General features: G+C 33.5%; 2 protein-coding genes across 2 annotated transcripts in view; both read right to left on the reverse strand.

The window, feature by feature from the left end:
* LOC139501022 (uncharacterized) overlaps positions 1-14,078 on the reverse strand; it is a 38,574-nt gene extending 24,496 nt beyond the window's left edge. The window contains exons 1-2 of the mRNA XM_071289973.1: positions 13,686-14,078; positions 6,454-6,601 (exon numbers count right to left, since the gene is read on the reverse strand). Of these exons, the coding sequence (XP_071146074.1) occupies positions 6,454-6,548 (95 nt within the window). The 5' untranslated portion in view covers positions 6,549-6,601; positions 13,686-14,078. The remainder of the gene's footprint in view (positions 1-6,453; positions 6,602-13,685) is intronic.
* LOC139501021 (uncharacterized) overlaps positions 1-24,118 on the reverse strand; it is a 455,879-nt gene that overhangs the window by 32,629 nt on the left and 399,132 nt on the right. The window lies entirely within an intron of this gene.

Here is a 24,118-nt window from a genome sequence, read left to right on the forward strand (position 1 = left end):
TTTGCAAAAAAGTACTCTATCCGACTGGACACTTGTAACGTCATGATCATCAATGCGTTTTTGAACATTAACATTCGGTGTACTTAAACAGATATATTATGTCTTTGAGGGGTAATTGTGAAAAATACCCTTCCTTAACATGATATATCTGTTTAAAATCAAACTAAGTTTAATTTTGGACCCTTTAAACCTTAATGTAGACCAATTTGAAAACAGCACCTAAAATAAAGAATCTAAATACACGGTTAGATTTGGCATATCAAAGAACCCCAATGAATCGTGCTTTGAAATCAATCTACTTTGTCTTCACTTCGAACAGGTTGGGCACAAGTCAGAAAATGTTGGATACGTGAATTCCCTGCTTTCAGGGAACCTCCCTGATTTCTGGTGTAAACAAGACCAGTTTAAATGTGTTTTTATTTTTCAATTTATGGCATGAAATTTACAAAAGGGCACGTTTTACGTTATAACTGCATCAGTTGAATTTGTAAATACTCAAAGTATTCTTAGTAAAGGAACAACAAAACATGAATAAGTGGAGCCTTGTTTTTTCTAGAACTCAAAAAACATACAAATCTTTTGTTTAGGAATTAATTGACCAAGCTGCATGATCCAGGTGTAACTGAACATAACTGAATTAAACACAGGAATTGTTTTGTTGTGAGTTATGCATCAAATTAGACTTGAAATAAGCTTGATTTTTAACTAATTAAACACTTGCTTTCATTGAACATTGTTATCACATGAAGAATGTGTGCTTTTGTAGATTTCATACCATAAAATAAATAGGAACCAGATGCTCCGCAGGGCGTAGCTTTATACGACCGCAGAGGTTGAACCCTGAACGGTTGGGGCAAGTATGCAATGGACACAACATTCAAGCTGGATTCAGCTCTAAATTTGGATTGTGATTAAATAGTTGACACAGCATAGGTTTCTGACACAGAATGAATGTGTTCTAATGAACTTAAAATTTTTGTTTTCTCTTAGAGCAATTCACTATGCTGTTGAATATTAATCCTCTCAAAAAAATGTTTGAAGAAATTTTCTTTTTTATTTATGAAATTTCAAATGAGAAAAATTGAACCCAATTTTTTTAATCACATCCCCCTTTCCCTTATTCCAAAACTAATCTCAATTAAAATTTCTAATGGAGTTTGCAACAATAACTATTTATTCTGGACAAAGAAAGATAACTCTAATTAAAAAAAAAATTGCTATTTCACAATATTGTGCAATTAGATATTTCTTGCCATTGTGCAATACTGTGCAATTGAAAAGACTTGCTATTGCACAATACTTAATATAATAATTTTAGATCCTGATTTGGACCAACTTGAAAACTGGGCCCATAATAAACAAGAGGCTCTCAAGAGCCTGAATCGCTCACCTGAATTTTTTTGGTTTAATCTCTCATCAATGATTATTTTGGCTTTTCAATTTATTTAGATGTTCTTTGAATCGTCCTATTTTCTTCAAAAGCAAAAAAAAATCATTTTCTCCTATGTTCTATTTTAGCCATAGGAGCTATGTTTCTTGACATACAAGGAAATGAAATATAAAATTTATACTAGATACTCTGAAACTCTGAAACTCATTTAGCCTAAGTTTGGCTGAAATTGATACAGCAGTTTCATAAGAGAAGATTTTTTAAAGTAAGTCAACATGATGAACAAATTGTGAAAAAAGTCTTTAAAGGGCAATAACTCCTAAAGAGGTCAATTGACAATTTTGGTCATATTAACTTATTTGTAGATCTTACTTTGCTGATCATATTTGCTGTTTACAGTTTATCTTTATCTATAATAATATTCAAGATAATGACCAAAAACTGCAAAATTTCCTTAAAATTACCAATTAAGTGGCAGCAACCCAACAATTGGATGTTTGATTCATCTGAAAATTTCAGGGCTGATAGATATTGACCTAATGAACATTTTTACTCCATGTCAGATTTGCTCTTAATGCTTTCGTTTTTGAGATATAAGCCAAAAACTGCATTTGACCCCTATGTTCTATTTTAAGTAACACCGGCCATGTTTTTTGACGGATCAAAAATCAAAGCACACACTTTGTGCAGGATAATCTAAGGAACAACCATGCTAAGTTTTAACCAAATCCATTCAGTAGTTTCAGAGGAGAAGATTTTTTAAAGTTAGCAAATATGATGAACAAATTGTGAAAAATTGTCATTAAAGGGCAATAACTCCTAAAGAGGTCAATTGACAATTTTGGTCAAATTGACTTACTTGTAGATCTTACTTTGCTGATCATATTTGCTGTTTACAGTTTATCTTTATCTATAATAATATTCAAGATAATGACCAAAAACTGCAAAATTTCCTTAAAATTACCAATTAAGTGGCAGCAACCCAACAATTGGATGTTTGATTCATCTGAAAATTTCAGGGCTGATAGATATTGACCTGATGAACATTTTTACTCCATGTCAGATTTGCTCTTATGCTTTCGTTTTTGAGATATAAGCCAAAAACTGCATTTGACCCCTATGTTCTATTTTAAGTAACACCAGCCATGTTTTTTGACGGATCAAAAATCAAAGCACACACTTTGTGCAGGATAATCTAAGGAACAACCATGCTAAGTTTTAACCAAATCCATTCAGTAGTTTCAGAGGAGAAGATTTTTTAAAGTTAGCAAATATGATGAACAAATTGTGAAAAATTGTCATTAAAGGACAATAACCCCTTAAGGGGTCAATTGACAATTTTGGTCATATTAACTTATTTGTAGATCTTACTTTGCTGATCTTTTTTGCTGTTTACAGTTTATCTTTATCTATAATAATATTCAACATAATGACCAAAAACTGCAAAATTTCCTTAAAATTACCAATTAAGTGGCAGCAACCCAACAATTGGATGTTTGATTCATCTGAAAATTTCAGGGCTGATAGATATTGACCTAATGAACATTTTTACTCCATGTCAGATTTGCTCTTAATGCTTTCGTTTTTGAGATATAAGCCAAAAACTGCATTTGACCCCTATGTTCTATTTTAAGTAACACCGGCCATGTTTTTTGACGGATCAAAAATCAAAGCACACACTTTGTGCAGGATAATCTAAGGAACAACCATGCTAAGTTTTAACCAAATCCATTCAGTAGTTTCAGAGGAGAAGATTTTTTAAAGTTAGCAAATATGATGAACAAATTGTGAAAAATTGTCATTAAAGGGCAATAACTCCTAAAGAGGTCAATTGACAATTTTGGTCAAATTGACTTACTTGTAGATCTTACTTTGCTGATCATATTTGCTGTTTACAGTTTATCTTTATCTATAATAATATTCAAGATAATGACCAAAAACTGCAAAATTTCCTTAAAATTACCAATTAAGTGGCAGCAACCCAACAATTGGATGTTTGATTCATCTGAAAATTTCAGGGCTGATAGATATTGACCTGATGAACATTTTTACTCCATGTCAGATTTGCTCTTATGCTTTCGTTTTTGAGATATAAGCCAAAAACTGCATTTGACCCCTATGTTCTATTTTAAGTAACACCGGCCATGTTTTTTGACGGATCAAAAATCAAAGCACACACTTTGTGCAGGATAATCTAAGGAACAACCATGCTAAGTTTTAACCAAATCCATTCAGTAGTTTCAGAGGAGAAGATTTTTTAAAGTTAGCAAATATGATGAACAAATTGTGAAAAATTGTCATTAAAGGACAATAACCCCTTAAGGGGTCAATTGACAATTTTGGTCATATTAACTTATTTGTAGATCTTACTTTGCTGATCTTTTTTGCTGTTTACAGTTTATCTTTATCTATAATAATATTCAACATAATGACCAAAAACTGCAAAATTTCCTTAAAATTACCAATTAAGTGGCAGCAACCCAACAATTGGATGTTTGATTCATCTGAAAATTTCAGGGCTGATAGATATTGACCTAATGAACATTTTTACTCCATGTCAGATTTGCTCTTAATGCTTTCGTTTTTGAGATATAAGCCAAAAACTGCATTTGACCCCTATGTTCTATTTAAAGTTACGGCGGCCATGTTTTTTGATGGATCAAAAATCAAAGCACACACTTTGTGCAGGATAATCTAAGGAACAACCATGCTAAGTTTTAACCAAATCCATTCAGTAGTTTCAGAGGAGAAGATTTTTTAAAGTTAGCAAATATGATGAACAAATTGTGAAAAATTGTCATTAAAGGGCAATAACTCCTAAAGAGGTCAATTGACAATTTTGGTCAAATTGACTTACTTGTAGATCTTACTTTGCTGATCATATTTGCTGTTTACAGTTTATCTTTATCTATAATAATATTCAAGATAATGACCAAAAACTGCCAAATTTCCTTATAATTACCAATTAAGTGGCAGCAACCCAACAATGGTTTGTTTGATTCATCTGAAAATTTCAGGGCTGATAGATCTTGACCTAATGAACATTTTTACCCCATGTCAGATTTGCTCTAAATGCTTTCGTTTTTGAGATATAAGCCAAAAACTGCATTTGACCCCTATGTTCTATTTTAAGTAACGGCGGCCATGTTTTTTGACGGATCAAAAATCGAAGCGCACATTTTGTGCAGGATATACTAAGGAACAATCATGTTAAGTTTCATTCAAATCCATTCAGTAGTTTCAGAGGAGAAGATGTTTGAAAAATTGTTAACGACGACAGACGACGACGACGACGACGACGACGACGACGTCGACGACGACGGACGCCAAGTGATGAGAAAAGCTCACATGGCCTTTTAGGCCAGGTGAGCTAAAAATCTAAGTACATTTTTGGATTCAGCATATCAAAGAACCCCAAGATTTCAATTTTTGTTAAAATCAGACTAAGTTTAATTTTGGACCCTTTGGACTTTACTGTAGACCAATTTGAAAACAGGACCAAAAATGAAGAATCTACATACACAATTAGATTCGGCATATCAAAGAACCCCATTTATTCAATTTTTGATGAAATCAAACAAAGTTTAATTTTGGACCCCGATTTGGACCAACTTGAAAACTGGGCCAATAATCAAGAATCTAAGTACATTTTTAGATTCAGCATATCAAAGAACCTAACTGATTCATTTTTTGTCAAAATCAAACTAAGTTTAATTTTGGACCCTTTGGACCTTAATGTAGACCAATTTGAAAACGGGACCAAAAGTTAAGAATCTACATACACAGTCATGACAGTTAGATTCGGCATATCAAAGAACCCCAATTATTCAATTTTGATGAAATCAAACAAAGTTTAATTTTGGACCCTTTGGGCCCCTTATTATGTTGGGACCAAAACTCCCAAAATCAATACCAACCTTACTTTTATGGTCATAAACCTTGCGTTTAAATTTCATAGATTTCTATTTACTTATACTAACGTTATGGTGCGAAAACCAAGAAAAATGCTTATTTGGGTCCCTTTTTGGCCCCTAATTCCTAAACTGTTGGGACCTAAACTCCCAAAATCAATACCAACCTTCCTTATGTAGTCATTAACATTGTGTTTAAATTTCATTGATTTCTATTTACTTAAACTAAAGTTATTGTGCGAAAACCAAGAATAATGCTTATTTGGGCCCTTTTTTGGCCCCTAATTCCTAAACTGTTGAAACCAAAACTCCCAAAATCAATCCCAACCGTTCTTTTGTGGTCATAAACCTTGTGTCAAAATTTCATAGATTTCTATTAACTTAAACTAAAGTTATAGTGCGAAAACCAAGAAAATGCTTATTTGGGCCCTTTTTGGCCCCTAATTCCTAAAATGTTGGGACCAAAACTCCCAAAATCAATACCAACCTTCCTTTTGTGGTCATAAACCTTGTGTTAAAATTTCATAGATTTCCATTCACTTTTACTTAAGTTAGAGTGCGAAAACTAAAAGTATTCGGACAAGGATGACGACGCAGACGTCGACGCCAACGTGATAGCAATATACGACGAAAATTTTTTCAAATTTTGCGGTCGTATAAAAAAAAGGAGTCCCTGTATACAGTTTTTAACACCAGAAAACTGGGATGTACATCGAAATCAGGGAATACCCCACTTTTCTTGACTTATCTTACCTGTTGAATTTGTAAAAATTCAATATAGAAAAAATTATATCAAGAAATAAAATAAAATAATTTGCCCACCTACCTACCCATACTCTGATAAACTCAGTCGGGGAGGGGAAACAAAGATATTTTTAATGTTGGCCTAGTGAAGATGACTCTAAATAAGAACAATCAGAAGACCTGAACTGGTCCTTCATTGTTTATTTGCCTGTGGGCGCGAAAAATACAACTAATATTAATAAAGTTATTTTTCAATAAAATATGTCATTAATTTTATTTCAGGATAAAATTGATAGATTTTGTAGGATTGACAAATACAAAATAATCATGCTTTGTTGGTCCCATGACCGATATGTCAAAATATTTTTTCACCAACTTTGCTTGACAATATATATATGATAAACTTACACTGCTTCCAAACAGCACAACTCAGCAAATGAACCAACAAACGACGAAAATATACCCTCATGTTTTGAAACTCCTGAAGGCATGCTGCACATCATCTAAAAGCCGATCAATAGCCATTATAAATCTTCTTATCTTGAAGGTTACTAGTCTACAATACAAAACAAGAGGCTCTCAAGAGCCTGAATCGCTCACCTTAATTCTTTTGGTTAAATCCCTCATCAATGATTATTTTGGCTTTTCAATTTATTTAAATGTTTTTTGGATCGTCCTATTTTCTTCAAAAGCCAAAAAAAATAATCATTTTCTCCTATGTTCTATTTTAGCCATACATGTAGGAGCTATGTTTCTTGACATACCGGTACAAGGAAATAAAATATAAAATTTATACTAGATACTCTGAAACTCATTTAGCCTAAGTTTGGCTGAAATTGATACAGCAGTTTCAAAGGAGAAGATTTTTTAAAGTAAGTCAACATGATGAACAAATTGTGAAAAAAGTCTTTAAATTTAAAGGGCAATAACTCCTTAAGTGGTCAATTGACAATTTTGGTCAATTTGACTTAATTGAAGATCTTACTTTGCTGAACATTATTGCTGTTTACAGTTTATTTCTATCTATAATTATATTCAAGATAATAAACAAAAACAGCAAAATTTCCTTAAAATTATCAATTCAGGGGCAGCAACCCAACAACAGGTTGTCTGATTCATCTGAAAATTTCAGGGCAGATAGATCTTGACCTGATAAACAATATTACCCACATCAGATTTGCTCTAAATGCTTTGGTTTTTGAGTTATAAGCCAAAAACTGCATTTGACCCCTAGGTATGTTCTATTTTTAGCAATGGCGACCATGTTTGTTGATAGATCATAACTTCGGATACAATTTACAAACTAGATACCCTAAGGAACATTCAGTTAAAGTTTGGAAGTATTTGGCCCAGTAGTTTCAGAGGAGAAGATTTTTGTAAAAGATTACTAAGATTTACGAAAAATGGTTAAAAATTGACTATAAAGGGCAATAACTCCTAAAGGGGTCAACTGACCATTTCCGTCATGTTGACTTATTTGTAAATCTTACTTTGCTGAACATTATTGCTGTTTACAGTTTATCTCTATCTATAATAATATTCAAGATAATAACAAAAAACAGCAAAATTTCCTTAAAATTACCAATTCAGGGGCAGTAACACAACAACAGGTTGTCTGATTCATCTGAAAATTTCAGGGCAGATAGATGTTGACCTGATAAACAATATTATGTCTGTCAGATTTGCTCTAAATGCTTTGGTTTTTGAGTTATAAGCCAAAAACTGCATTTGACCCCTATGTTCTATTTTTAGCAATGGCGACCATGTTTGTTGATAGATCACAACTTCGGATACAATTTACAAACTAGATACCCTAAGGAACATTCAGTTAAAGTTTGGAAGTATTTGGCCCAGTAGTTTCAGAGGAGAAGATTTTTGTAAAAGATTACTAAGATTTACGAAAAATGGTTAAAAATTGACTATAAAGGGCAATAACTCCTAAAGGGGTCAACTGACCATTTCCGTCATGTTGACTTATTTGTAAATCTTACTTTGCTGAACATTATTCCTGTTTACAGTTTATCTCTATCTATAATAATATTCAAGATAATAACCAAAAACAGCAAAATTTCCTTAAAATTACCAATTCAGGGGCAGCAACCCAACAACGGGTTGTCTGATTCATCTGAAAATTTCAGGGCAGATAGATCTTGACCTGATAAACAATTTTACCCCATGTCAGATTGCTCTAAATGCTTTGGTTTTTGAGTTATAAGCCAAAAACTGCATTTGACCCCTATGTTCTATTTTTAGCAATGGCGACCATGTTTGTTGATAGATCATAACTTCGGATACAATTTACAAACTAGATACCCTAAGGAACATTCAATTAAAGTTTGGAAGTATTTGGCCCAGCAGTTTCAGAGGAGAAGATTTTTGTAAAAGATTACTAAGATTTACGAAAAATGGTTTAAAATTGACTATAAAGGGCAATAACTCCTAAAGGGGTCAACTGACCATTTCCGTCATGTTGACTTATTTGTAAATCTTACTTTGCTGAACATTATTCCTGTTTACAGTTTATCTCTATCTATAATAATATTCAAGATAATAACCAAAAACAGCAAAATTTCCTTAAAATTACCAATTCAGGGGCAGCAACCCAACAACGGGTTGTCTGATTCATCTGAAAATTTCAGGGCAGATAGATCTTGACCTGATAAACAATATTACCCCATGTCAGATTTGCTCTAAATGCTTTGGTTTTTGAGTTATAAGCCAAAAACTGCATTTGACCCCTATGTTCTATTTTTAGCAATGGCGACCATGTTTGTTGATAGATCAAAACTTCGGATACAATTTATAAATTAGATACCCTAAGGAACATTCAGTTAAAGTTTGAAAGTATTTGGCCCAGTAGTTTCAGAGGAGAAGATTCTTGAAATAATTTACGACGACAGACGACGACAGACGACGACGGACGCCAAGTGATGGCATAAGCTCACTTGTCCCTTCGGGACAGGTGAGCTAAAAAGTATTAACAGAAACATGTAACACTGTGTATAATGGTGTATTGTATTAACCATTACTACAAATGATCACTAAGTTCCTGAAATAAAAGGACTACATTCTATTATGTCAATGGACATCAATACTGTCTGCAGTCATGTGATCATGAGTACAACTCCACATGTGAATGGAGCTCTTTGTTAGTACTTGACTTTCATTATTAAAAGTCCGTCAATAGTACAAATGTTTCAACAAAAGAATTGTTGTACACATGCATTCTCAAGAGATGCAACAGCTAGGCTTTGACAAAACTCAAACTTTTGGAGGACTCAATAAGGGTCATAAAATAGGTTGCAAGTTGCACAAGAGTGCACACGCTGAAATGTCTCGCCTTCTATACTAATCATTGATATTATGTTGATAGTCCTAAGTATAAAGCTAAGCTTTATTACAACTGTCACATTAACTTAACATTAACCAAGATAACTAAACAAAGACCAATGAACCTTGAAAAAGAGGTCCAGGTCAGATGAACCATGCCAGGCAGACAGGTACAGCTAACAATACTTCTATACAACATATATAGTTGACACATTACTTATAGTTTAAGAAAAATAGACCAAAACACAAAAACTTAACACTGTGCAAATTGCAATGAACCGTGAAAATGAGGTCACGGTTAAATAAAACCTGCTCGACTGACATGAAGATCATAAAGTATTTCCATACACCAAATATATTTGACCTATGGCATATAGCATTAGATAAAAAGACCAAAACTCAAAAACTTAACTTTGACCACTGAACCATGAAAATGAGGTCAAGGTCACATGACATCTGCCCGATAGACATGTACACTTAACAATCATTCCATACAACAAATATAGTAGACCTATTGCATATGGTATGAGAAAAACAGACCAAAACACAAAAAATTAACTATAACCACTGAACCATGAAAATGAGGTCAAGGTCAGATGACACCTGCCAGTTGGACATGTACACCTTACAGTCTTTCCATACACAAAATATACTAGCCCTATTGCTTATAGGATCTGAGATATGGACTTGACCACCAAAACTTAACCTTGTTCACTGATCCATGAAATGAGGTCAAGGTCAAGTGAAAACTGTCTGACAGACACGAGGACCTTGCAAGGTACGCACATATGAAATATAGTTATCCTATTACTTATAATAAGAGAGAATTCAACATTACAAAAAATTTGATTTTTTTTTTCAAGTGGTCACTGAACCATGAAAATGAGGTCAAGGACATTAGACATGTGACTGACGGAAACTTCGTAACATGAAGCATCTATATACAAAGTATGAAGCATCCAGGTCATCCACCTTCTAAAATATAAAGCTTTTAAGAAGTGAGCTAAAGCCAGCCTGTAGCCGCCGCCGTAGCCGCCGGATCACTATCCCTATGTCGAGCTTTCTGCAACAAAAGTCGCAGGCTCGACAAAAATCATGCTCCTATCTCACACTAGCATTTTATTACAAAATACTTGCATTATACATCAATTGGTCTTTATATACCCATATATGTCAATTGGTGGATTATATGTCAATTAAGGTATAATCCACCAATTTGTGGTTATTCCTGACCTGTTTGAGTATGCAGCATAGTAGCATCGATAAGACCATAACATTTGAACAAGATGCCCCAAGGAGCCAAATATTTTGCAGGGTTGGATTCAACGTACTACCAGTCCCTAACTACAAATGTAATAAGAAAACTACCATTTTGAATTCCTAATTTTTTAGGTATGCAATTGGTAATTTCTAAAACATAAACAAGAAAGTCACATTTTGTGCCTCAAAACCCTCTTTTTGTCAATATTGAAATAATTCAGAAGTGTAGGAAAAGTATCATTGAGTATAAATATGTCTAGTGTTTATAAATATGTTTGACATCGGGAGTATACATAAAATTTATAAGACGTCACATTTTTTAGAGATAAAAGACGATGCAAGTTTCACAGACTTTTGCATGTATGCATTTCTAAGCCAATATATTCATCAAATGGAATTTGTTTGAATATGTGGCATTTGAATGGACATAACTGTGTTGTATTTTATGTTTGGCCTTCATAAAACTTGATTTTACTGTTGCAAATATCCATTTATCCAGTTCCACTACGCTAGCTATGTAAATTTACCATGCAACAGTAAAATCTAGATTTTACCAAGTCCAAGCTTAAAATACAACACAGTTATATATCTCATAAATAGCTTATGAATTAATGTAATAATTTAAAGTAAATAGTTTTATGTTTGCATAACTCATGAACAGTTTAAGTGACAACGACCTACTTCAAACTTGACCTGTGTTTTGTGATTAAATGCATTGTTTGGATTTATAATTATGACGTCTTGGACATTGGACAGCTATTTTAATCAGTCTGACAAGGATCTAACTTAAATAAGTTATCAGAGAAAAATAACATGCATGTGTTATTAGACACTTTCATGAGTTGTCTACCCTTTTTTCCTAAATCTGTAATAACATATGAATGTTATCAGTTTAATATATCATAAATATTTTATCTTTAATGGGCACTTGGGAATTCTTAAAACTGTTCGCAGTAGCTTAATATATTACCTTGATAACTAATTTTCTAATTCCTATAATACAATTTTGATCAACCATGGTAAATCAATGAGACAAGGCCTTTAAGGGCAAACTAAGCTGTAATAACAAGGCTTAGGTTATTACAAGCATATTACTTACTATATGAGAGTGAATGAGACACTTGGAATCTTGCGCAATGCCTCATTACAAGCTCTTATCCTCATTTCTTAAAATTGAGAATGGAAATGGGGAATGTGCCAAAGAGACAACAACCCGACCATAGAAAAAACAACAGCAGAAGGTCACCAACAGGTCTTCAATGTAGCGAGAAATTCCCAGGAGGCGTCCATCAGCCGGCCCCTAAACAAATATATACTAGTTCAGTGATAATGAACGCCATACTAATTTCCAAATTGTACACAAGAAACTAAAATTAAAATAATACAAGACTAACAAAGGCCAGAGGCTCCTGACTTGGGACAGGCGCAAAAATGCGGCGGGGTTAAACATGTTTGTGAGATCTCAACCCTCCCCCTATACCTCTAGTCAATGTAGAAAAGTAAACACATAACAAAACGCACATTAAAATTCAGTTCAAGAGAAGTCTGAGTCTATTGTCAGAAGATGTAACCAAAGAAAATAAACAAAATGACAATAATACATAAATAACAACAGACTACTAGCAGTTAACTGACATGCCAGCTCCAGACTTCAATTAAACTGACTGAAAGATTATGATGTCATCATCTGAACATCAGGCACAATCCTTCCCGTTAGGGGTTTAGTATCATACCATCATAACATATATGAGAAGAACATAACCCGTGTCATGCCAACAACTAGTTTTTGAATAAATGTGTTTAGTTCCGATGCAAAGACCTTTTAAGTGAATCAATATTTAACGCCAAACTATGCAATCTTTAATGACCTGACAGCAGTATTGTAACTATATCCTTGAATTGAAATACATTGTTATGCAAATCAGAACAAAGCCTTTAAAGAGATATAGAGAAGCAGTAATAACACCCTTTTATTATTGCAGGAATATATTTTCTGTAATAACATAGGTGTACTATGCATGATTGGTAAACTCTTAACTGTTACAAAATGTATATCTTTGCAAAGATTAGTATACATAAAGAAAATTATAATATCAATAGAACTTGAGAAAAATTTAACAAAATAAAGGTTGTATAGTTTCCCTTTGAAACATGTAACATACATGTACATATGTTATCACAGGTTTTTTTTTTATATTTTAGCTCACAATAACAGCATGTATGTTATTTTTCTCTAATAACTTATTTAAGTTAGACCCTTGACTGTTAATTTTTGCTTTTAAATTAAGGCTTTCTTGTCAATGTAAGGCGTCAAAGAAAAAAATTTCATAGCCTTTCAAGACGTCATAATTATTTGGACTAACGTGACAGTACCCAAATTGCACCTATTTTGACAGTTTTTTCAACTAAGTTTTTTTATGATCAAGACAAAAATTTCCATTTTGTGTTTATTTTGTAGCCGTATCCTTCTTTATTATAAAGGTACACCAATTTGATTTTCAATCCATAAGGAATCATAGAAAAATTTGTCTGAACCTACCTCCAAACCATCCCAGATTCTGTAATGAGGAGTACCCAAATTGCATCCATGCTTAAATTCGCATCGTCAAAAGTCGAATAACAGAGCTTTTGTTTATTTTTTTCAAATATTTTGAACAATTGGATATTTGTCCATGCTTACTCTTCATTTTTTAAGAAATGGATACTTAAAACGTATTGTATTTGTTAATTTTAAAAAGATGACGTTTTGATGACGTCGCATGGCGACGTTTCAGTACATTTTGCTTTTTCAGTAAACACTTCATCTGTTGATAAATATTGTGAACGTTTTGTGTATATCTAAATATTTTTACCTATGTTGAAAGACGTGCATAGTATCAAATCATAAAAATACCATTTTTTTAGTCTCTAGAAAATCTTGTTAGATTTTCGCTGCTATTTTTGATAAATAGGTGCAATTTGGGTACCGTTACGTTAGGTATAAACATGATAGAGGGTTTGTTCCCAAAATTATCCGTTAAACTTTACGTATAAAATAAAGTAATTTATACTTTTCTGGTTGTTTTTCCATATCAATGTAGAGTTTAGAGATCGCAGACTTGACAACTGAATCATGTAATTGTAATTTTTCAACAGATGCTTCGAATTTCAGAAACTGATTTGCCTCTCGAATATAATCTTTTTGACATTTGTTCAATTCGATCAGCGATGGTATTTTTGATAACACGTCCAAAGGTTCATTCAAGAAATCCTCTGCGTAGTAAATATTAAGTAGACGCAAATGACATCTTTTCCATTTTGATACCCATCTTGGCAATGGAACATTTAATGGACATTTGTGTGATGCTTTTCGTTTAGCTGGTCTTTTGAATTCTTCGTCCATAGGGCTGACTATCGACCTCACTCAAATATTATGCAAAAAACACTTTCACCATCTAAGACAACTTCCGTTGTAGAACGGTCTCCTTAATTAGCGACAAGAAGCGACAAGAAGCGACAAGAAGATTAATGTTCAGTAACAAGCTTAATTTACCGACAAGAAGATTAATTTAGCCCTCATTTAGCGACAAGAAGAGACAAGAAGAATAATTTAGCGACAGAAAGCGACAAGAAGGCTATTAAGCCACAAGAAAACAAATTTCAAGCATTGAGCAACTCAATAACCATTCTTATAATATTATCCTTGTTTTAAATAACAACATATTGATACCAATAATCTTAGTCCAGCCCTGGCCTCATTGACTTATTTTCGTTGTTTTTTTATTTTTTGTTGTTGTCAGTACCAATAATTAACCTAGATGAATAGTTTATACATGTCCAAAAGTTTAGTCAAATCTACTTTCATAATTTAAAGCATCAACAATCATCATCTATTCCTTATATTCATAAATTGAACAATAGCAATATAAAACACAATTTTACTTTACAATAATACACTATCATAATCATATTCTTTATATTTAATAAATACTTGACAATCCCTTTCTTATTTGTTTACAAATGTTGAGTTTCTTCATTTATCAATATAATACAAACAAACTAAAACATTCACTTAAAAAGTCTTTTATTTTATTGCTGCCCACTTTTTAAAAAAAGATCAATGTATATGTTTTTCTAAATATATTTGTTTGGAATAAGTAGTTTTAATAAGATTTTTTTTTATTTCTTGTCGATCAAGAGTATTCTTGACGATTCTTCTCGCTAAATGAATTTTTCGAAAAACTGAGGAATTTCTTATCCCAGTCATAGATTACCCAATGATTTGTGTACGGTAACTATACAAATCATTGGATTACCTTAGCTGCATTTGGAACAACTTTTTGGAATTTTTGGATCCATTCCTCAATGCTCTTCAACTTTGTACTTGTTTGGATTTATAAATATTTTGATATGAGCGTCACTGATGAGTCATATGTAGACGAAACGCGCGTCTGTCGTACTAAATTATAATCCTGGTACCTTTAATAACTAATTATTCTTCTTGCCGCTTTTTGACGCTTCTTGTCGCTAATCAGTGAGACCCATGTAGAAGTAGGCCAAGTCTGTTGGGGACAAACTCGGCCTTAATACCCAAATCGGCACAGGAGAATACACGTAAATTCCCACCTTGTAAAATGACATGTATCCACTTCTTGTCTGTGGAGAGGACAACTATATTGTAATATTTAAATTTTATTTGGTCTCATATTTTCTAAAAATGTAATGCAGTAGCTATTTTGCCGGTACCGATAAAATTACAAATTTGCATGGAAGCGAAAGCCAAGTAATTTATAAGTTAAAAACTCTTTTGATTTATACACATAACAGTTAATACTAGTATGCAATTAAAATAACTGATTATTTCCAAAGCGAGTCTAATGTTTGACATGCATACATAAATGTATGTGTCTTAAACGTGTGGTGGTGGTGTTGGCGGTTTTCCACTTACACATGTACAGCACCACATTGCAAAATATTATTATCAAGTTATTATTATACTTTTTCTTCAATCTTAGCACAATATCGAATAGAATATCTAGGTAGTTGCATTTAAAACAGCATAAATAAATGCCCCGAAGACACATCATATTCCCGACGACATCTTACATGCTTATATACTAGTCTTATAAAACGACTAAAACTTGCGGAGTATTGCATTTAATTTGAAAAATCATACTGTATCACAATGCTGCTTTTGCATATAACTAAGAATGGAAATGGGGAATATGTAAAAAAAAAAACAACAGCCCGACCAAAGAGCAGACAACAACCGAAGGCCACCAAAGGGGGCGCTTCAGTCATTGTTCAGTAATTCCCTATTTAACCAACCAATTTTTCCCCACGAAAAGGGTACCTGGCTCCGCCTATGCACTGTATCGCATTACTTAATTATGTATTTTTATTGATTTTCGCTATAGGATCCTATCTGTACACTACATCGCGGCGAAAAAGTCATATTAAAGCAGATGTTCACCTAATGTTTGTTAATTCAGAAGGATAAAAGGATAAATGAATAAGAATATAACTCGTTTGTTAAGGGGGGATTCAAACAAAACAAAAACTTATTTTGGAACTCTTCTTGTGCAAACTAAAAGTTTATTATAATATTGGGTTGTTGGCCTTGAAGTTCTCTTCCACAAATAGCCTTTTTTTTTCAAGCCAGCGGTTAACTGTCATTTATATAAACAAATGTTTAAACAATAAATGCTGCTTATTTTAGGGAAATGAACTGGCTATTTATCAAGATTCTTGTTTTCACATTCTAATTGTAAATGTCATGCATGTAAAATTAACACCGATGTGTGTCAAATAGTTTTATGTACAGAAAATGCACTGTAGCCAATATCACACAGGTCTGTTCCCGTTGAAAATTTGTAAATTAAATACAATCAATTTCAACTCATCTACCTCAGGTTTCAACGGGGTCCTTTGACCTCATTTAACAAATAAACATAGAACCATTCCACTGCACCTGTGAAAGTGAAAAGAACAATTTTAAGTTGAAAAAGAGAAAATAATTCTATTCTCTTTCTCCTATTTGACTTGAATGCATGATAATATGAAAAAAAATGTTTTCATATTTGGTAAGGTCAAGCTTGTATACATTCAGGACTAACCGACATGATCGTCGTTTTTTAAGATTGACCAACAACTATGGCGATTTATTCCAAATTAATCCGATATTGCTAATACATGATATTGTCTAGTACCTAAAGGATAAAGTATAAAAGGTTTAAGAATAGCTTAAGGACTTTATTGAATTTAATCTACATACAACCAACTCTGATAAATATTGATGTATGTTTCCATTTAAACTTTGGAATGGCTTTGTCTACTTCAGGTACACATCTACTCTATCCCAAGTACAGACCAATGTAACTTACATCCATCCAAATCTTATGAATATTGATGTGTATTCCCAGGAAAACTTTCGACAGGCTTTGCTTACTGCAAGTACAAATCAACTTTCATTTAGTACAGACCAATTTAATCTACATACAACCAACTCTGATGAATATAGATGTATGTTTCCATTTAAACTTTGGAATGGCTTTATCTACTTCAGGTACACATCTACTGTACCTCAAGTACAGACCAATGCAACTTACATACATCCAAATCTTATGAATATTAATGTGTATTCCCATGAAAACTTTCGAGAGGCTTTGCTTATATTAGTGCAAGTACAAATCAACTTTCTTTTAGTACAGACCAAGAATAAAGATAAAGTAAAAGATTTCAAAGTGACAGTCAAGCTCATAAGTCGGAAATAAACTGACAAAGACATGGCTAAAAAACGGATTAAAATGCTCTACAAGGCACAGCTTCATATGACCGCAGTATTATGTGTATTACACCCTCTTATGTTACATCCATCGGAGTACCTATGGTATTATGTGTATTACACTCTCCTATATGTCACATCCATCAGAGTACCTATGGTATTTTGTGTATTACACCCTCCTATGTTACATCCATCGAAGTACCTATAGTATTATGTGTATTATACCCTCCTATGTTACATTCATCGAAGTACCTATAGTATTATGTGTATTATACCCTCCCATGTTACACCCTTCAGAGTACCTATGGTATAATGTGTATTATACCCTCCTATGTTACATCCATCAGAGTACCTATGGTATTATGTGTATTACACCCTCCTATGTTACATCCATCAGAGTACATATGGTATTATGTGTATTACACCCTCCTATGTTACATCCATCAAAGTACCTTTGGTATTATGTGTAGTATACCCTCCTATGTTACATCCATCAGAGTACCTATGGTATTATGTATATTACACTCTCCTATGTTACATCCATCAGAGTACCTATGGTATTATGTGTACTACACTCTCCTATGTTACATCCATCAGAGTACCTATGGTATTATGCGTATTACACCCTCCTATGTTATATCCATCAAAGTTCTTATGGTATTATGCGTATTACACCCTCTTATGTTACATCCATCAGAGTACCTATGGTATTATGTGTATTGCACCCTCCTATGTTACATCAATCAGAGAACCTTTGGTATTATGTGTATTACACCCTCCTTTGTTACATCCATCAGAGTATCTATGGTATTGTGTGTATTACACTCTCCTATGTTACATCCATCAGAGTACCTATGGTATTATGTGTATTACACTCTCCTATGTTACATCCATCAGAGTACATATGGTATTATGTGTATTACACCCTCCTATGTTACATCCATCAAAGTACCTTTGGTATTATGTGTAGTATACCCTCCTATGTTACATCCATCAGAGTACCTATGGTATTATGTATATTACACTCTCCTATGTTACATCCATCAGAGTACCTATGGTATTATGTGTACTACACTCTCCTATGTTACATCCATCAGAGTACCTATGGTATTATACGTATTACACTCTCCTATGTTACATCCATCAGAGTACCTATGGTATTATGCGTATTACACTCTCCTATGTTACATCCATCAGAGTACCTCTGGTATTATGCGTATTACACTCTCCTATGTTACATCCATCAGAGTACCTATGGTATTATATGTATTACACCCTCCTATGTTACATCCATCAGAGTACCTATGGTATTATGCGTATTACACCCTCCTATGTTACACCCATCAGAGTACATCAGAATTGGGCGTATGTAAGTTACATTGGTCCCTCAAGTGTTGACCAATATGATCTACAAACATCCAACCCTCGTGAGTACTAATGTATGCAACCATTAAAACTTTGAAAATGCTTTGTCTTCTTGACGTACACATTAACTGTACCACAAGTACTGACCATTATTATCTACAAACATTAACCGAAGTTAATATATGAATAGCGGTTTAGGGCGACCAGAGGTAACCATCGTCAATATATGTGTTTGGTGACCAGAAGTAACCAAAGTGAATGATTGTGTTATGTGAGCATTAATATAAGGTGACCAGAGGTCAACGTAGTGAATTTATGTACAAGGTGACCAGAAGTAACCAAATTAAATGAGTGTGTTATGTGATCAGAGCATCATTGTAACTGGACCAGAGGTAAACATGGTCAATATGTGTCCAAGGTGAGCAGAGGTAACATAAGTCAACATATGAAGAGCGGTGTAAGGTGACCAGAGGTAACCTCAGTCAATATTGGTCAGGGGACACATTTATCGTCCATTGATTTTCATTGTCTACGAATATAGTACCTATAGTGCATGTAGTGTGAACATTGTGTTACTTGCTATATTTTTATACCCTTTCCAAATTTGTTTCTTCATGTTTTATGCCTCAAATAGCAAGTAGGGGGTGTGAAACTGAACTGTAAACATATTTGGGTCATGGATTTTGAATTAAAGTAATCACTCCTTTTGTAATAGTATACATGTATATTTGAGTACAGTATTGCATATTGCAATTCAAATGCAACAAGTAATCAACAACAAATAGAAAAATAACGATTAAGTAGAATAAAGATGGAAGGGAAATTATAAGTCAATCTTGACGCATTTCTTGTTGCCTAAAATTTCCTTTTTTCACATAATTATGTTGTTTTTATTTGATTTAAATTTCTGTTATATAATAATTGTAGAGAATATATTTTGGTTGTGGTTAAGTCAAATATGATCATTTTTCACTTTATCATGTTTTTTCATTACCATATCCTGATTTAATCTGAAATTTGTCGGATTAGTTATGAATGTTCATCCTATCTTTCCACAGTTATTTGATTCAAGTTATTGCCAAACAAATATTTCATAAAAATTTCCAAAATAACCTTGACCTCTGAAAAGCAAATGGTTATTCCTTCATCATACTCAAAAATACACAACCTTTATTTTCTTGGCAGCTTTTAACTATTTTCATTGCATACTTTATGCAGTTTACAACTTTTTTTTATCTAGAATTATTACCAAAGAGAAGGGGCTTGTAAAATTTAATTGCTTACCGAACTTCATTAGCTTCTCTTTTTGATGAGGAAATTTTACTAAGCCTAGTAAAGACATCGCTTTTTTCAACAATGTTGCTGAAATCTTCAGCCAAGTCTTTTGCCTCTCCTTCTGAAAAGCCTGAAAATAGGCTGATAGAAGTCTTGATGTTCCTTCTTATTACAATTCCTGGTGGAATATTTGCCACTGATCTGCTCCTCTGGAAATAAAACAAATAGTACGTTTTCAAACACGTTTTTATCCTTTTTAACTTTTTCTTACCAAAATAATTTGTATGGGAAGATAAAGAATTGAAACAGTGCTGATATACTCACAACAAAGCCAGGAATTACGTCACAAGTAACGTAGAGCTAAAAGGGTTCTAATGAATTGATTAATAAATATAATCAATGAAGAAGTCGAAACACTGTACCTTGGTGAAATTCCAATATTTAGTTTCCACCTTTATTTAAATTACAATTTGTTTTAACATGTTTCAATACCTTTGTGTGATCTGATATTGTGATTTACCAGTTATATACCATATACATCAATGTCTGATCTCTGCCTACCTTTGTTATGATCTGATGTTGTGATTTACCAGTTATATACCCTATACATCAATGATTTTTGCTGCCTTTTGATCTACCGTGTCCTTTGAAAAGACATGATCGCATATGGCTACATGCTATAGATTCGCTTTTTGTATATGTTGTTCGTAAACAAATTTAAACTGCAATGGTGACTGAGGTATAGAAATGTGACAATTTCCGTTTTTTACCGGCAGTCAAACCATTGCTAGAGCGGTTGGTCAATTTGACTGTGTGTGATGATTGAATTCAGAAAGCTAGGATACGTGAAATCTTATGCCTAATGTTTTGAGATTACCATACAAATCTGTGTATTTTGAATAACCTCTGAAACAACTTTTGGGGTGTCCGTAGATACCCGGGGTAGGTACCAAGTTATAATGCTAAAATTTTCCCGACCTTCAATGCAGATATATACCTATTGTACTCTTTCGTCCTGATCATACGTGAAATACTTGGCACTGGACCTTTCCTACTTAATTGATTAGGATTGTCAGTTTTCCTATCAAAGGTCGGTGGTTTTCTCTGGGCACTCCGGCATCCTCCACTGACAATAATAAAAACTGGCTGCCACCTAACACCCCAGTCATGCCCTCATAGCACCCTAGTCAGGCATTTGTGACATCCTAGTCATACACAATCAACTATATAATACATACAGACATCATATCTTTGTAATAATTGTTCTATTGTATCTATCACACCTTCATTATAATGTCTTCATCTAACACCCCAGTCATGTCCTCATAGCACCCTAGTGAGGCATTTGGGACATCCTAGTCATAGACAATCAACTATATAATACATAAAGAGACATCATATCTTTGTAATAATTGTTCTATTGTATCTATCACACCTTCATTTATAATGTCTTCATCTAACACCCAACTCATGCCCTTGTAACACCCTAGTCTGGCATTTGTGACATCCTAACCATACACAATCAACTTTATAATACATACAGACATCATATCTTTGTAATAATTGTTCTATTGTATCTATCACACCTTCATTTATAATGTCTTCATCCAACACCCCAGTCATGCCCTTGTAACACCCTAGTCAGGCATTTGTGACATCCTAGTCATACACAATCAACTATATAATACATAAAGAGACATCATATCTTTGTTATAATTGTTCTATTGTATCTATCACACCTTCATTTTTAATGTCTTCATCTAACACCCCAGTCATGTCCTCATAGCACCCTAGTGAGGCATTTGGGACATCCTAGTCATAGACAATCAACTATATAATACATAAAGAGACATCATATCTTTGTAATAATTGTTCTATTGTATCTATCACACCTTCATTTATAATGTCTTCATCTAACACCCAACTCATGCTTTTGTAACACCCTAGTCTGGCATTTGTGACATCCTAACCATACACAATCAACTTTATAATACATACAGACATCATATCTTTGTTATAATTGTTCTATTGTATCTATCACACCTTCATTTATAATGTCTTCATCCAACACCCCAGTCATGCCCTTGTAACACCCTAGTCAGGCATTTGTGACATCCTAGTCATACACAATCAACTATATAATACATAAAGAGACATCATATCATTGTTATAATTGTTCTATTGTATCTATCACACCTTCATTTTTAATGTCTTCATCTAACACCCCAGTCATGCCCTCATAGCACCCTAGTGAGGCATTTGGGACATCCTAGTCATAGACAATCAACTATATAATACATAAAGAGACATCATATCTTTGTAATAATTGTTCTATTGTATCTATCACACCTTCATTTATAATGTCTTCATCTAACACCCAACTCATGCCCTTGTAACACCCTAGTCTGGCATTTGTGACATCCTAACCATACACAATCAACTTTATAATACATACAGACATCATATCTTTGTAATAATTGTTCTATTGTATCTATCACACCTTCATTTATAATGTCTTCATCCAACACCCCAGTCATGCCCTTGTAACACCCTAGTCAGGCATTTGTGACATCCTAGTCATACACAATCAACTATATTATACATAAAGAGACATCATATCTTTGTTATAATTGTTCTATTGTATCTATCACACCTTCATTTTTAATGTCTTCATCTAACACCCCAGTCATGCCCTCATAGCACCCTAGTGAGGCATTTGGGACATCCTAGTCATAGACAATCAACTATATAATACATAAAGAGACATCATATCTTTGTAATAATTGTTCTATTGTATCTATCACACCTTCATTTATAATGTCTTCATCTAACACCCCAGTCATGCCCTTGTAACACCCTAGTCTGGCATTTGTGACATCCTAACCATACACAATCAGCTTTATAATACATACAGACATCATATCTTTGTTATAATTGTTCTATTGGATCTATCACACCTACATGTATAAGGTCTACATCTAACACCTCAGTCATGCCCTCATAGCACCCTAGTGAGGCATTTGGGACATCCTAGTCATAGCCAATCAACTATATAATACATAGAGACATCATATCTTTGTAATAATTGTTCTATTGTATCTATCACACCTTCATTTATAATGTCTTCATCCAACACCCCAGTCATGCCCTTGTTACACCCTAGTCAGGCATTTGTGACATCCTAGTCATACACAATCAACTATATAATACATACAGACATCATATCTTTGTTATAATTGTTCTATTGTATCTATCACACCTTTATTTTTAATGTCTTCATCTAACACCCAACTCATGCCCTTGTAACACCCAAGTCTGGCATTTGTGACATCCTTATCATACACAATTAACTTTATAATACATACAGACATCATATCTTTGTAATAATTGTTCTATTATATCTATCACACCTTCATTTATAATGTCTTCATTTAACACCCCAGTCATGCCCTTCTAACACCCTAGCCAGGCATTTGCGACATCATAGTCGTACACAATCAACTATATTATACATAAAGAGACATCATATCTTTGTTATAATTGTTCTATTGTATCTATCACACCTTCATTTATAATGTCTTCATCCAACACCCCAGTCATGCCCTTGTAACACCCTAGTCAGGCATTTGTGACATCCTAGTCATACACAATCAACTATATTATACATAAAGAGACATCATATCTTTGTTATAATTGTTCTATTGTATCTATCACACCTTCATTTTTAATGTCTTTATCTAACACCCCAGTCATGCCCTCATAGCACCCTAGTGAGGCATTTGGGACATCCTAGTCATAGACAATCAACTATATAATACATAAAGAGACATCATATCTTTGTAATAATTGTTCTATTGTATCTATCACACCTTCATTTATAATGTCTTCATCTAACACCCAACTCATGCCCTTGTAACACCCTAGTCTGGCATTTGTGACATCCTAACCATACACAATCAACTTTATAATACATACAGACATCATATCTTTGTAATAATTGTTCTATTGTATCTATCACACCTTCATTTATAATGTCTTCATCCAACACCCCAGTCATGCCCTTGTAACACCCTAGTCAGG

Source organism: Mytilus edulis, chromosome 13 (genome assembly GCF_963676685.1).
Source record: "Mytilus edulis chromosome 13, xbMytEdul2.2, whole genome shotgun sequence".
NCBI classification, from domain to species: Eukaryota; Metazoa; Mollusca; class Bivalvia; order Mytilida; family Mytilidae; genus Mytilus; species Mytilus edulis.